Raw genomic sequence first — 17,400 nt, 5'->3', positions numbered from 1 at the left:
ATCTTCCAGGGCCATCCTCCCTTTAACACTACCAATGGTGGATACTGCCTTCCAGCCCCAAGAGTAAGCAAGCCTGTGATTTTTAGGGCTATTTAGGATGGTAATTGCTGTTAGCTTCCAATCCCTAGGAACCTCTCTTTGTTGATCATATCTGAGGTAGCAATATCAGAGGGCTAAAGTGGTAGTCCCCAAAATGGTTCTCCATCAAGGGTTGTCTCTACTAAATTGAAGAATAGCAAAATATCACAATACTTCGGATCACTGTTTATCACATTTCACAAATACTCCTTTGTGGTCAGCTCTTCATTATGTAGTCATTGGAAGAGATCAGAAGCATAAACAGCCTGAAATAATAGCAGTATAATATCATTTATAATTTGCTTCGGAATGAGTTTCTTTAGAAATTGGAACATGAGTGTTTTAAGTCTTTGTCAATTTGTAGAATTTGGTATTACATATATATAGAATCACCATGAAAATATGCCTGAATAATTAGGAGTGAGGGGTAAGATAGTGTTTTACTTTTTCCTTTCTATATCCCAGCTTAGAATTTCTTTGACTAGAACCTTATGGTTTAAGTAAAAAGTGAAATTTGACACAATAAAAATGTCCGTTTAAAGATATATTGTCTGTGTTTGATGTTTGAAGGAAACTGAAACCATGTGTGAACCAACAAGGGACCTAAGAAATATAGGTGATGAGATGAAAGTAAGATTTGTTGTGGATAATCTACCTGGAATAAAAGATCAGAAAATGAATTCATTATCCATGTTACCCTTTGGTCTTCATTCACAAAAATTAGTTTTTGAGAGCTATTATTTAATAGTTTCCTTCTGGTCATTCTTGAGTCTTTGAGATGCATAATGAGCATATAATGTCAATGTTTAAAACTTAGAAGTAAGCCAGTGTTTGAAGGATTGCTTATGTTAGTGTTTTCATATAACTTTTATTTTTTTAAGTAACATTATATCTGTAACTCTCTACAGCTATTCATTAGAACATACAGTTCAGTTTCTAAACTGTGTTCTTGAAGGAGACCCTGTAAAAACAGTTGTAGCACAAGAGTTTGTTCACCAAAATGAGAATGTCACTTCTCATGCTACACAGAAGTCTAGGGAGAAAAAGGTATGGAGTTATTTTTACTATAATGGTAAATACTTGTATATGAAAATGTAATTGGCTTGTTGGTATAATTTTATGATTATTTCTCACCATTTTAACTAGATTGGAAATTTAACCAACAATAGTATATTTGATTTTAGGATATCTGTTTGCTCAAAATAATGAATTTATAGCTGATTATGTTTTTTTCTTCAATGTCATTGTGTATGGCAAGCACTTAAATTTCTGTAACTTTTTCTGTATAGGCTCTATACAGTAGAGTATGAGGCTTAATTGAATAGCAGTGCAGTGGTAATATGGTGGATTTTAGGTGTAAATATGTTAAATATGTGGGCAGAAATTTTTAACCATTTGAGAAACTGCGAAACTTTTTTCCAAAATGGCTGTACCATTTTATGTTCCCACCAGTAATGTATGAAGATTATAATTTATCCACATCGCCTCTGACACTTGTTAGTGTCTGTCATTTTGATTATAGCCATCCTAGTGGGTATGAAGTTGTCTTAAGGGTACCTGGGATTTGTTTTAATCAGGTATGGTAAGATACTGAGACATGGCAATGTTATGAAGGAAGAAATTTATTATACTCACAGATCTCTAGAAACGGGGGGCATGGCTTGCCACCCAGGGCCACATGGAGAAGGACTAGAGTCAGTCAGGAGACAGAGCAGAGGGGAAATGTGGGCAAGAGCATTTTTTGTGGTTTCTGTGGAGAGGAATGGGTGAGGCAGTGCAACCAGGTTAAGGATTGGCTAGTTTGAACAGTTTCGGCAGGCTCTGGAGTGTAGGAACTGTCCCTGGTTTTCTCATATCTGGTGTAGGTGATTAGGCAATGTGGACGGTGGCCCTGAGGGTGAGAACCCCATAAAGGAAGTGGTTGAGAATATGGCCTCGAGATTGGTTTACATATATAAGATATCCTAGCAGATGAGTTGTTTGCTCTCTCTAGGAATTAGACAACCCCAGGGTTGGGGGTACTTTCTCTCTAGGGGTTAGCAAGGACCCAGATGTCAAAGCATCAGGAAACAGGAAATAAATGATTAATAAAGAAGTGATTATCTCACTATCATTTTGATTTGCATCCCTGATGACTGGTGATGTTGAGCACTTTTTCATGTGCTTATTGGTCATTTGTATATCTTCTTTGAAGAAATGTCTATTTGTATTTTTTGCCCATTAAAAAGTGTTTTTTTATTTTTGTGGGTTTTTTTTTTTTGAAGATTTATTTATTTGAAAGAGAGTGTGCATGTATGTGAGCGGGAGCAAGGGGAGGGGCAGAGGGAAAGAATCTCAAGCAGACTCCCTGCTGAGTGTGGAGCCCTACATGGGGCTCCATCTCATGCCCCTGAGATCATGACCCGAGCCTAACTCAAGAGTTTGATGCTCAACTGACTGAGCCACCCAGGTGCCCCTTAAAAATGTTTATTCTTGAGTAATAGGAGTCCTTTTTATATTCTAGACAAGTCCCTTATCAGACATGTGATATGCAAAATTTTCTCCCATTCTGAGGGTTGTCTTTTTACTTTTTTGATGGTGTCTTTCATTTGAAGCACAAAGTTTTAATTTTGATGATGTACAATTTATCTTTTCTCTTTTGTTGCTTGTACTTTTGGTGTCCTGTTAAAGAAACCATTGCCTAATCCAAGGTCATGAAGTTTTTTTGTTTTTTATGTTCTATATTTTATTTTCTTGGTTTTTGTTTTTATGTTTTCTTCTAAAATTTTATGATTTTAGTGCTTACATTTAGATCTTTGATCCATTTTTAGTTAATTCGTGTATATGGTGTGAGAGGTCCAGGTTCATTCTTTTTGCATGTTGATACCCAGTTGTCACAGATCCACATATTGCAAAGACTGTTCTTGCCCCACTGAATTTTCTTAGCACCCTTATCAAAAATGAATTGACTCTTTTTTTTTTTTTTTTTTTAATTATTTGAGACAGAGAGAATGAGAGACAGAGAGCATGAGAGGGGGGAGGGTCAGAGGGAGAAGCAGACTCCCTGCCGAGCAGGGAGCCCGATGCGGGACTCGATCCCGGGACTCCAGGATCATGACCTGAGCTGAAGGCAGTCACTTGAGCAACTGAGCCACCCAGGCACCCCAAAATGAATTGACTCTTAAGTTTATTGCTAGACTGTCAGTTCTGTTCCATTGATCTGTATGCCTGTCATCATACCAGTTACACATTGCCTTGATTATTGTAGCTTCGTAGTAAGTTTTGAAATTGGGAAGTGTGAGTTTCCATCTATATTCTTTTCTCAAGATTGTTTTGCTTCTTCTGGTCCCTTTGCAGTTGCATGTGAATTTGGGATCAGCTTGCCAATTTCTGTAGAGAAGCCAGCTGGAATTTTTTTTTTTTAAGTTTATTTATTTATTTTAGTAATCTGTACACCTAACATGGGACTTGAATTCACAACCACAACCCTAGGATGAAGAGTCGCATGCTCTTCTGACTGAGCCAGCCAGGTGCCTCAAATCCAACTGGAGTTTTTATGTGGAGTGTGTTGAGTCTGTAGATCAACTTGAGGTGTATTGCCATCTTAACAATATTGCCTTCCAGTTCATGAATTTCAATTTAGTTAGATCTTAATTTCTTCAACGTATGTTGTAGTTCTGAGTGTAAGTTATGCATGTCTTTTGTTAAATTTATTTCTGAGTTACTTTATTCTTTTTAATGCTATTATAAATGAAATTGTTTTATTTTTGGATTGAACATTGCAAATGCATAGATATACAATTGATTTTATATATCAATTTTGTATTAACTTTAGGCTTTTTTTTACAGACCTTCATTATCCTGCTCTTCTTACTTATTAATTAAGACCACCAGGGATAACTTGTATGCTCCCTTTTTTCTTTGGATATTTCACCATCACTTTGTTCACGTATAGGACTCAGTTAAATTTTGTATTCATGTGATCTGTTAGTGCCGTACATGCCTGTGTTCATTGTGGATAGATAGGTGTAGTATTTCATAAGATGCAGAGGGGATACAAGATGATGATGAGACCATCAAGGCCAACTTGGTAATGAAGATTATTTCTTCTCTCTCCTGATAATAGAGCAAGGCACTGTAGGTCATTATGGTGATAGAGGAAGTAATGGGGAGAAAGTGTGCTTGCTCAAAATGGGAGATGATTGGAACATGCTCAAATAAGAAAAAAGAGTTTGTGAGTTATGTAAACATTGGCCAAAATGTAGACTTTTAAGTTATTCTGGAAATTATTAGCCTTTTCCACAAAATATAGGCAGGTATCCTAACACGGATAAAAATTATTTTAAGATTTGTGAACAGAATACTCTTTTTAAGATTTGTGAACAGAATACTCTGTTTTTGATATCCTAGGACCCTAAGGGGCCACAGATATTAAAGGGGGGGGGTATCATGGTACCAGTAATATTTTTTATCTATTTTCAAGAAGCATTTAAAACTGTGTTTTGTTAATACTACTATTTTTCCCTTTAGCCTTCAATAAAATTTACAAGTTTGTTACCATGGGAAATGGTTTTGGTATTATAGTACATCATACTTTTAAGAGAGTAAGTGGCACTGATTAGGTGAATTCTTAGGAAGCCTGTATTTCACTTGGCCCTTGTTAATGGGGTTATAGTAATAAACCACATCACTATGAAATGGATATAAAAATAAATCGTGGTTTCATTTTGAAAGAGTAGCTATTTGAGAAAGCATTTCTCATTATATACTGTTTTTTTTCTTTTTTAAGAATAAGAAATGAAAGGTCTCTTCCCAGAGAACCAAATGTGCTTTGCATTTTTTAGTATGAACACCAACAGAGACTGTAATGCTATGAAATATTTATGTTCATTCTGTTAAGCACTGTGGCTTTTCAAAAGTCATAGAAAGCATTTTTATTATCCCCTCCTTGCAAAATGTTTGATTTTTATCAGAGATGCAAACCATATACTCAGAATATTTAAACATTAATATGAAGCAAGCGTGTACTTAAGAACTGGTGAGAGTGACAGAAGGGTGTAGGTCCATGAATATTCTCATATGAGAGAGAGCCTTGTATTCTTTCATAAAATAGGTTGGGTATTTGTTGTAAAAGTAAATCAACTGTATATATTTACAGATTTTTTTTAAGATTTATTTATTTGAGAGAGAGCATGAGTGGGTGGAGGGGCAGGGAGAAGCAGACTCCCTACTGAGTGCGGAGCCTGACATGGGGCTCGATTCCAGGACTCTGAAATCATGACCTGAGCTGAAATCAGCCACTTAACTGACTGAGCCATCCAGGCGCCCCTATTTACAAATTTTTGACTTTGATAATGAGTTAGGAGTATGGTGATACCTTTATTTTATTCTTTAACTCATTTTAAACCTCTTGAATTCTAGGGGTTAAATAAATAAAATGTAATCAGTAAAAAGATTATACAATCAACTATTATATATTAGACCAGTTTTTTTCCCAACCTTTTGTGACTTTGGAACTCAACTCATAGGTACAAAATTTGAAAAAATGGTCAATTAGTGATATATGTATTATATAACACATACATATAATTTTAACGTAATATTTAATATATATCAAATGATAACCTTAAAAAATTAAAGTGGCATTTTATTAAAGACTGTATTGTAGAGTACATTATAATTGTAATCTTTGGTAATATTTCTAATTTAATGACAGTTTTCAGCTTTTAGGAATTTAACAGGCTACACTATTTAATTTGCTTTCAATTAATTGTATCAGAAAAGCATGATTTGTTTAAGAAATTGAAGATTATATTTTTGGAGGAATTTTGGGATTGAGTTTTCATAAAATGTTCATTAAATTACTTGGCAAGGCACCTGATACTTGGAATTCTTTTAAGCTTTTAAGAAAATCCACTTAAATCATAATAATTAATCCCCACTCGCACCCCCCCCCACCCTCCCCCCACCCAGTAACAGCCTAAGAAATATATCAGATTGCTGTTTGCAAGCAGTTTTCTGCAAATAGCACTTTAGGAGTGGGATAAATGAAAAACCAAATTGGACATAGAAGTAACTATATTTTACTGTTTTTTAAACACCAGCTTTTGATATTTTAGAGACATCTTCAGAAACATGCAATTTTCTATTTGGTGGGAAGTATTGAGGCATAATTATTATTTTCATTTACTTTGTGTTTTAGAGTTAGTTTTGCTTGTTTAAGGATCCATTTTGAATAGCAGTTACTTGATTGATGATTTTTTAATAAACTCAAAAGTCGACACTACCATAGTGGCTAGTTGGTAGTAGTCAGCTGATTGAAAACTGCCGCATAAGCCTACTTATGATTTTTGCTATCAGCTATGGACATTACAAATGCCCTTCTGTTTTATTATTATTTTTATTTTTTATTTTATTTTATTTTTTTAAAGATTTTATTTATTTGACAGAGAGACACAGCGAGAGAGGGAACACGAGCAGGGATCCTGACGCGGGGCTCGATCCCGGACCCCGGGATCATGACCCGAGCCGAAGGCAGAAGCTCAATGACTGAGCCACCCAGGCGCCCCTATTTTTTATTTTTGAAGGTTTTATTTATTTGTCAGAGAGGGCACGCGTGTGCACAAGCAGGGGGAGTGGCAGGCAGAGGGAGGAGAAGCAGGCTCCTGGTTGAGCAAGGAGCCCAATGTGGGGTTGGATCCCAGGACCCTGGGATCATGACCTGAGCCAAAGGCAGACGCTTAACCCATTGAGCCACCCAGGCGTCCCAGCCCTTCTGTTTTAAAAAGAATATTATTTAATGATTTTATTTTTAAAACATATAAATTGAAATATGCCATTATTACCTTCAAGGACTGGATTCTTTGGGTTTACAAACCAAAATTTAGAAAATTTTGCATTAGCTAAATGAATTTTATTCTTTGAATATCTTATGTTTTCTTTTTTGGTTTGATTTTGTGACCTAATTATATTTTGATAATTTTAGAGAACTTTTCAACATCTTTTAAGATAAGAGTGGTTAAAGAAGAGGTACCTTGTACCATGAAAAAGTTAATGTAGTCGCTAAATGCATGACTTACTAGGTAGACTCTGGGGAGAGTCTTCTTTCTTGAGAGGAAAGGTAAAAAAATAGGGACGCCTGGGTGGCTCAGTGGGTTAAGCATCTGCCTTCGGCTCAGGTCATGATCCCAGGGTCCTGGGATTGAGCCCCCACATTAGGCTCCCTGTTCAGTGGGGAGTCTGCTTCTCCCTCTCCCTCTGCCACTCCCCCTGCTTGTGCTCTCTTGCTTACACTCTCTGTCAAACAAACAAACAAATAAATAAATAAATAAAATCTTAAAAAAAAAAAAAAGGCAAAAAATAGTAGAGCCCAGTTTTCAAATACATCTTCTGAAGGAAAAGCCCATATTTTTCTACTCTCTCTGTATTTTATTTATTGTATAACATCTTATAGGCAAAGAAATCGAAAGAGACTGAAGATATACCAAGCGAACCATCTTTCCAGGATTTTGAGTACCCAGAGTATAATGACTACAGGGCAGAGGCTTTCCTGCACCAGCAGAAGAGGATGGAATGCTACAGCAAAGCAAAAGAAGCTTACCGGATGGGGAAAAAACACGTTGCCACGTTTTATGCCCAACAGGTAAAGAGGAAAACTGATTATTACTTCTTTCTTTGTCGCTTACGATGTCTAAATAATCTTATAGCAGGTAATACTCTTATTGTGACTAGATTAAGTTATTCTGGGGAATGTAGATTATATAAGTGACATAAGATACCCTAATATATAGGAAATGTATGGTTCTGAGAATTACCTCTCCCTTGAAACGCTCAATTTCTATGGTTGCCTTTGCATTTATGGCTTACATGAATTACAGTTTATTCTGACAGTCCATATTTTCTTTTAGGATAAATTCTGTCATTTAGTGCTACTTCTAAACAGAGGTTTTCTGAAGGAAAGACAACAGAATGTTAATACTGACCATCTCAGGGTGGAATTACAGGGGACTTGTGCTTTCTATCATGTTTGAATTTTTAGTGATGTATCACTTTTATGGTCAGAAAAAGAAAGTTCCATTAATATCTTTCAGTGAAGTAAAATTTTGACTCAGGGCTTATTGGACATGGTGTTACAAGAAACCTGTCTGATTTCCTTTTTAGCTTTGTGGTTCCACATGGCTTGCTTTTTGTGATTGAGTGGAGAAAGGTACCAAACTGGTATAACCCTGTGAGCCCCAATAACATACCTTGAGGGATGACTTCAGGGGTAGTAGCCACAAGGTGTTGAAAGGAATGAGATCAGAATTATCAAAGGATAAACTAAGGGATTCTTTCTTGAGATAGGTGATGTTTATTTAAGTCTTCCTCTTCTATGATTTTTGGATCAGGAAATATGTTAGAAATGATGATTTAGTATTTTAAGAACTATGTTATTAATTCACCAAAATTCACCTAAATTTTGATGCCTTCTTGCATATTAGACCATTGCATTATTTAAAATTTTAGATTTGTTGTTCCCTTTTTTGTTCTACCTTTTATTTGGGGGCACTGTTTGTTTCCTCATTTGCCTTCTAAGTAGCAAATAGCAAAAGTGTTTACTGGTGATCTGTTTAAAATAAAAGGGTAGTCTCCATGAGCAGAAGATGAAAGAAGCCAATCACCTTGCTGCCGTGGAGATTTTTGAGAAAGTCAATGCCTCCCTGCTGCCACAGAATGTTTTAGACCTCCATGGGCTACATGTGGATGAAGCTATAGAACATTTGATGACAGTTTTACAGCAGAAAACTGAAGGTAGGACTTGTGGTAATGACAAATTTTCAATAGAAAATATGTTTTTGCTTATGATGGTAAACTTGCTAATTTAGGAGAATCTGAATTCGCAGGCTTGAGGCTATCTGTGTCACATTTATAGATATTTCTATTAGGTTCATTCTTCAAGTGGACCTTCTTGGAAAAGAATCCTCATTGGCATAGTCATTAACATTTTCTTATTTCCCTATTTCATATTTTTTTGTTTGTTTCAAGTTTTTATTTAAATTCTAGTTAGGTAACTCCCTGTTTCAGTTATCTTTGTATTCCTTTGCTATATTTATTAAAGGGTATAATCTGAGAATCCTCTGTGACTTATAAATGGGACCTTTCAGGAATATCATACATCTTTGTTCAGTAGATATTTATTAAAGCGAACAGATGTTTATTAGATGTCAGTTGTGCGTAGGTGTTCAATAAAACGCAGAAGTAAATACGGTGATAGGATTTTTTTACAGAATTATCAGAGTGTTTGCATTATGGAGGTGCTCCCTTTCTCCCTTTCTGCTTGTATTTTTGTCTTTGCAGGTCAAGGAAAGGCAACTACCTGCCTCTTCTAAGTTCTACGTCTTCCAAGGGCTTTGGATGAGGATATTTTTCCATCCAATATCATGTATTCATATACATTAAAGTATCTTGTTTCGTTTTCATTATCAGGTGGTAGCGTTTAGAAAAATTCAATCTGTTTTAGTTACTCCAGACTCCAATACTAGAAGTCATCTTCTTTTACCACCACTAGAGTATTTTTGAATTCTCAATTTGGCTTTTTCTTTATCTTCCATTTTATTGTGGAGACATGGAGTCCCATGCCTCAGCTATCCCCTCATAGTTCCATAACCCTGCCCTGTCTCTGATAGCTATATTATTCTGGTTAATTTATACATATATAATATTATATATATAATGTGTGTAGGAAGGCTTTGTATTATACTTTATACAGGTTTATCAATTCAACATATATCATTTGTAATTAATTAAATACTTGATTAAATATGATTAATATAGAGGTTGGAAATTCATCTGTTTACCATCTGTTTACCATGTTGAAAAGCTTACAGTAATATAATAAAACACCTGGGTACCCATGAATCCAATTAACAAGTGATAGCATTTTACCATGTATGCTTTATATTTTTACTCTTCCCTTTGTATTCTTTCCAGATATTTTTAAGATTTTTTTTTTTTTTTTTTAAGTAATCTTTACCCCAGTGTGGGGCTTGAACCCATAGCCTAGGTCAAGAGTCCGCATACTCTACTGACTGAGCCAGCCAGGTCCCCTATTCTTCCCAATCATTTTCTCTTTCTTCCTTCTCTTTCTAGTGGAAATCAACATCTTTCAGTTGGTTCCTGTCTAGTTTTTAAAATACCTTTACTATATGTACATTCATCAATAATCAGTCTGTAGTATTTTTGTGAATTTAAAAAAAATTAATGTACATGGTTTCACACTATACCTTCAACCAAACTTTATTTTCACCCAATATAGTTTTCAAGATATACTCATGTTGATGGTATCATTTTTTTATTGTAACTGCTGTATAGTATTTTGTGAGTACATCATAATGTATCCATTTCTCTACTCACAGACATTTAATTATAATGTCACAGTGATCTTTATTTTGCATATCAACATGTGTACTCTTATTGCTATCTTTTTTCCTGGCTTTTTATATTGAAAAATTAAGAACCCTTAGAGAAGTTGAAATAATTGTATAATAAACATCCATGTATCTTTTACCTAGATTGATCAGTTGTTAACCTCTGGCCACATTTGCTTAATCTGTTTAAAATTGCTTTTTGCTGAACCATTTGAAAATAAGTTGTTAAACATCTTGGTACCTTACCTCTAAATACCTTAGCATGTTTATCTCTTGATAACAAATCCATTTTCCTACATAGTAATAGTACCATCATTACTTTTAAGATACTTAGCATTGTTATAATAATACTGTCAAATATACAGGCCACATTCACCTTTCTCCAGCTGTATGGAAATGTCTTATATAGCTGTGCCATTTTTTTCCCCCTCAAGCCAGGATCCAGTCAGACATCATATGTTCCAGTTGATTGCCCCATATTTGTAGCCTCCAGTAATATAGAAATAGATTATTGTGGCACCTGGCTGGCTCAGTCAGTAGAGCATGTGACTCTTGATCTCGGGGTCATGAGTTTGAGCTCCACGTTGGGTGTAGAGATTACTTAAGAAAAAATAGAAATAGTTCCTCTGCCTAGTTTTTGTCTTCTGTGTTGACATTTTTGAAGGCTCCCAGCTTTGGTAGATTGACCTACAGTTTTGTCTGATTCTTTCCTCATGATTAGATTCAATTAACTTTTTTGGCAAAAATACTGCATAGGTGATGTTGAATCATCCTTGGTGAACACATCAAAAGGCATAATATGGTCATTTTGCCCCATTATTGGTGATGTTAAGTTTGATTTCTTAGCTAAGGTGGGACTCTGTTAGATTTCTCTATGTAAATGTACCTTTTCTTTGTAATTAATTAGTAGTTTTGGGCAATTGATAACTTCGCAACTGTGTGAATAACTAACTTGTTCTCTTATAGTATTTCACATAGTAATTTTAGTATCCATTGATGATCCTTGACTGAATCAGTTATTACATTGGTAGTTGCATAATGGTGTTTTATAATTTGTGTTCATTCTGTGTTTATTAGCAGACATTTTTTTTAAGACTTTTAAAAATTTATTTGAGGGGTGCCTGGGTGGCTCAGATGGTTAAGCATCTGCCTTCAGCTCAGGTCATGATCTCCAGGTCCTGGGATCGATCCCTACGTCGGGCTCCCTGCTCAGCAGACAGTCTGCTTCTCCCTCTTCCTCTGCCTCTCCCCACTGCTCCTACTCTCTCTGTCTGTATCTCTCTGTCTCAAATGAATAAATAAAAAATTCTTAATAAAAAAAATAAAAATTTGAGAGAGAGAGAGAGAACGAGCAGGGAGGGCGGGGCAGAGGGAGAGAGAGAGAGGGAGAAGCAGACTTCCTGCTGAGCAGAGAGCCCGAGGCTTGATCCCAGGACCCGGAGATGATGACCTGAGCCAAAGGCAGATGCTTAACTGACTGAGCTACCAGGAGCCCCTATTAGTAGACATTTTTTGATAAAGTAAAGGATCCCCCTTCCCCAGTTGTTTTTAAATATAATTTTGGAAATCTTTGAGAAAATTTAGAAAACAGTAATAAAGATTAGAAAAGAAAAAATTTAAGAGCAGTTTAAATACATTATTTAATCTAGAGAAAAGAAACCTGTTATAGAAGTGGTATAAGGGAATATTCTGTCTGTAGAGGATGAATAAATAATTTACTCAATAAAAAATTTGATTATCTTATATATTCTAGGCATCAAGGATAGAGCAGTTAGACACACGGTCCCTATTTTTATGGAATTTGCTGTCTAGTAGGGTAGATGACAGCAAATAGTTACATAATAATTGGCACTGTGATACAAAAATACAGGTTGCCATGTTATATTTAGCATAAACTCCCAAATTCCTGTGTAATCTGTTCCTTGCCTCCCTCCCCATTCTCATGTTGTGTTTTGTTCCTCCTCCTTTTCTGACTTTTTACCTGTACTGTCCTTTCTTGCCATCCAGACTCCCTGTTAAAAGCCTCTTGCAGTATTCCTGTGTATCACAGTATTTATAAAAAGCTTATTGTATAGTTGATTATTAAAGTCTGTCTTCATGGCCAGGAATTGAGTCAGTAATGATTTTTAAATCATCATTGTTGAATTTCATTCAACATCCCCAAAAAACTTAAATGACTGAATAAAGGGTAGATACTCCTTTCATTTTTGGATGAGGAAACTGATGATTTAAAAAGTTTAGTAAAATGGAAAATAGTAAGTGTTGGTAAGGATGTGGAGAATTGAACCCTTTATTTATTACTTTTTTAAGATTTTATTTATTTATTTGTTGAGAGAGAGCACAGGCAGGGGGGAACAGCAGGTAGAGGGACAAACAGGCTCCCTGCTGAGCAAGGAGCCCGATGTGGGACTCGATCCCAGGCCCCTGGAATCGTGACCTGAGCCGAAGGCAGACGTTTAACCAACTGAACCACCCAGGCATCCCTGAACACTTTATGTTGCCAGTGGGAATGTTAAATGGTGCGGCCATGGTGGAAGAGGTTGGCATTCCTCAAAAAGTTAAACATAGAGTTACCGTATGACCCAGCAGTTCTGCTCCTAGTTAATGTACACAAGAGAATTGAAAACACAATTCATCCACACACAAACTTGTGCATGAATGTTCATAATAGCCAAAAAGTAGAAACAACCAAATGTCCATCAAGTGATGAAAAGACAAAATTTGGTGTATCCGTACACTGGAGTATTATTCAGCCACAAAAAGAAATCAAGTAGTGATGCATGCTGCAATATGGATGAGCCTTATAAACCTGCTTTGTGAAAGAAGCCAGGTACACCAGGGCCCCTTTTTATATGATTACCATTCATATGAAATGTTCAGAATAGACAAACCAATAGAAACAGAAAGTACATTAGTGGTTGCTGGGGCTAGAAAGTATGGATTGGGGAGTGACTGCTAACAGGTACAGAATTTCTTTCTGAGATGATGGAATGTTCTGGAATTAGTGTTTATGGTTGCAGAATATTGTACTATACTAAAAGTGACAGAATTGTACATTTTAAAATCATGAACTTTATGTTATATTAATTGTATCTCAATAAAAAAAGATTACAAGAAAAAAGAGTTAAATAACTTGTGTAAGGTGATACTTGGTCAGACCCAAGATACAAACCCTTTCTGAAGCCAGGCCCATCCTTGTGCAAGTTGCCACCTGTGGTAGCCTGTAGTTGCTGTCAGTCACCACCAGATGGTAGTATGTTGACTAGAAATACATCTAGGGGACAATCTGTGGCTCTGCCCTCCACTGCTTTTAGTTATAAAAGATGATTGTCAAACTTGGGAGTGAACAACGAAAAAGATATCTGACCCTTATGTGCCTTCTGATTGAAATATGCATCACCAGCACCTATGAAGTTTTTACTACTCTGTAGGGATTTACAGGGAACAGAGGAACAGGTTAAATGGTACCATGGGGATACAGTCAACAATATTCAGACTGAAAATCTCAGATAAATGATCCAAGTTTTTCAGTAAATCGTAAAGAAAGTCCCAGGAGGAGGGAGAACATGTAGATTAAAAGTTACTTCAGAAATATATCAACCAAATGCAATGTGTGAACCTGTTTCAACCGTGATTTAAGCAAACCACTGTAAAAACATTTTTTCAGGGGAAACTTTTAGCCATTTTTAGAAACATGATATTAAGAAACTATTTTTGAGATATGATGGTGATATTGTGGTTGTTTTTTAGGAGTCCTTTTTGAAATAGACACTGAAATATTTACAAATGAAATGGTAAGAAATCTGAGCTAGGCTTAAAAATGAATAGTTTTTTTTTAAGGTGATAAATGTTAGGAATAGTCTGAAATTTGGGAACATTTAAACATACACATTAATTCATTCAGCAAACGTCCTTTGAACGCCTGCTTTTATCTGAGGCATGCAATTCAACTGTGGAACATTTTCAGAGCAGTGAATTTAAAATGAGGTGGTATAAATGACTGCCCTCACTGATAAGGGGAGCAGCAGTGAAGGAGTGATGAGAGTGAATTATGGATAGTTAAGAGATTTGAGGTTTTTTAAAAGTAAACTTTATAATATCACATCCATAAAGAACAGTGTACAAGTAATAATTGTATAGCATAAAAACTTTTTACAAAGTGAATACCCTGTATAGCCAGCACCCAGGAAGAGTTGAATTTTGAACAAACTATTGCTTGAAGTAATGGGTATGGACTAGAGTAGAAATGGAGATCTTGGGGTGCCTGGGTGGCTCAGTCGGTTAAGCGTCTGCTTTTGGCTCAGGTCATGATCCCAGGGTCCTGGGATGGAGCCTTGTGTTGGGCTCCCTGCTCAGCGGGGAATCTGCTCCTCCTTTCCATCTCCCTCTGTCCCTCCCTCCCTGCCCTGCTCCTACTCTCTCTCTCAGATAAATAAATAAAGTCTTAAAAAAAAAAAAAAAGAAATGGAGATTTTAAGCAAAGAAGGAATTAGAAATGCAGGAGCAACATACCCTCTTAAAATTCTAGGCTAAATATTGCCTTGGAGATAGGAGGCTTGAAAAACTGTGGATCTGCTGGAGTCTCAGGGCAACTTAATGAGCAGAATATGGAATATTTATGTGTATAAGTATTTTATGCTAAAGGTCAAATTTGTGCTGTTTATGACTGAGGAACAAATATTTACTAAATTCATTATATCAACTCTTACTTAACACTGTTTTTGTTATTTTATTGCAGCTATTATTGACTTTTTGGTTTATACACTTAATTTTCACATGGTCATATCCAGAGCAGGAGCTGTATTTTTATAAGAGGCCTAGGCTCATTTAATATTTAAAAATCATCTCTTTGGAAGAGTTTCTTATTCTTTTTTTTTTTTTTTTTTTTAAGTTTTATTTATTTTTTTAGTGATCTCTGTACCCAGCACAGGGCTCGAACTCACAACCCTGAGATCAAGAGTCTCATGCTCTTCTGACTCAGCCAGCCAGGTGCCGTGGGAGAGTTTCTTAACAATTATCTTTAACAGTAAGACTGTATCCCATTTTACTCATAAGGAAACAGGCACAGATAGGCTAAGTAACTTGTCCATGGTCTTACCATACAGCCATTTGGTGGCAGAGCTGCTAATCAGACCAAAGCTGGCTGGCTTCAGAATATTTAATTAAAAGGGTCATTGTGAAGACTCTTGGTTAATAAATTAAGTTGCTTAAAGCAATGCCTGACTCCAGGTATGCAATCATTGTTAGAGATCATCAATATCACTGTTGTCATTATTATTATTTTAGAGAGAAATTCTGGTAGCACACAGAAATCTTCTTCCCCACAGGGGAAGAAGTTGCACTTGTGTTTAGGTGGATGAGCTTCTTGGAGACTTCCATACTTAAACAGTATAAATGAAACATAGTTTTCAAAACCTCAGTTTGGGGGCTTTTTGAATTTATAAATCTCTAAGTCCCCATGAAAGTAATTTCATATGTGTTTGAGTAGTTGAGGTTTGTTTTCTATTGAGGAATGTAAGATAAATAAATTTTGACTGTTGCAATTCCTGTCGTAACAGAATTTAAGCAGAATGGTGGTAAGTCCTCTCTCTCCGTGATTACGGGGAGAGGAAACCACAGCCAGGGAGGAGTTGCTCGCATCAAACCAGCCGTCATGAAATACCTCACAAGCCACAGCTTCAGGTGAGTATAGAGTTCTGTTACTGATAATGGCGATTGCCCATATACAGATAGTTAACACCAGTAACATGCTCAGATGAGTTATTAAAGTAGTTAACTAAATTTAACCATCTGATATTAGCCACAAATTCATGCCTAAATTATGATATAACATTCCCTGCTGGATTTAGGATGTTCAGAAAACCAGAAATGAAAGACAGATATGTTTCTTGTTGAAGGAATCACCTGACAAAACTATTTCTATCGTAAATTTAAAATCTAACAGAAAGTAAGTATAATTGTGTTTCTTTGACAATGAATTATCCAAGATTATTAGATTGTATATTTCATAGTTTAAAGTTAATAATTAAATATAATTATTCATATGTGGATTTTGGAAGGAATTGGGTGTTTCTGCTAAAATATGATTATAATTTGGATTTTTTAAACTGCAACAGAAGCATCCAGTCAATATGAATTTATGCATCTTCATAAGTCAAGTGCTGTTAATGATCGTAATTGACAAACACGAAATGTCTTTTTTCATTAAGTGATTATTATTCAATAACAGGAAATGACAAGAAAAGTCCAAGAATAAAGATCTGTTGATGGATAGATTCCCTGAGGATGTTTATCATTAGGTACCAACCTCCCCCTACTTCTAGTTTTAGTTAGTGCAGCGTATTTTGTTTATGCCATGTAATAAAATGTTGTTTGGCCACATTATAGAAAATGGTAGCATTAATTCTGAGCATGAAAACAGATGACATTTTAGAGTTTCTGTTAAAAAAGGAGTAGTTGGACTAGAACATTATCGTGTTGGGATTAATGGTCTATTGTAGAGACTAGTGTTTTTTAAATTTTACACCGAGGGACTTGGAAGCATTTCATGGCCTGATGAATCAGACTTACGATTATGTTAGAGATTTCTTTTTAGTACTCACTTAATGCATAGAAATAATGTAATGCAGACATCATCTTATCCTTCATACAGCATGGTCTTCTTCATGAAGGTCAAATTCCAGCTTGAGAGTTTTGAAAAATCTTAAATAACTACTAAGTTAGAAGTAACCCCTAGCCTTAGGGTTATTTATTTTTACAATGGATTAAAAGGTGCATAAGCATAGATATTGGTCCTGGATGATTGACTTAATAAAGGAGAATACTTTGATAGTAAATATTATATTTAGCATAGACACTTGGAATTGATTACATGTATGATATATTCCTTAACCAGTTTGAAATTTTTACCTAAAATAACTCTTTTCTCATTTCTGTA

At 35.6% G+C, this 17,400-nt stretch overlaps 1 protein-coding gene across 1 annotated transcript in view; it reads left to right on the top strand.

Annotated features, from left to right (window-relative positions):
• N4BP2 (NEDD4 binding protein 2) overlaps positions 1-17,400 on the top strand; it is a 53,701-nt gene that overhangs the window by 32,846 nt on the left and 3,455 nt on the right. Inside the window, 4 exon segments of the mRNA XM_021701572.2 lie at positions 987-1,125; positions 7,511-7,699; positions 8,679-8,847; positions 16,022-16,145. Of these exon segments, the coding sequence (XP_021557247.1) occupies positions 987-1,125; positions 7,511-7,699; positions 8,679-8,847; positions 16,022-16,145 (621 nt within the window).

The sequence above is a fragment of the Neomonachus schauinslandi genome, chromosome 2 (genome assembly GCF_002201575.2).
Source record: "Neomonachus schauinslandi chromosome 2, ASM220157v2, whole genome shotgun sequence".
Lineage (NCBI taxonomy): Eukaryota > Metazoa > Chordata > Mammalia > Carnivora > Phocidae > Neomonachus > Neomonachus schauinslandi.
This window is presented reverse-complemented; position numbering and strand designations above follow the sequence as displayed.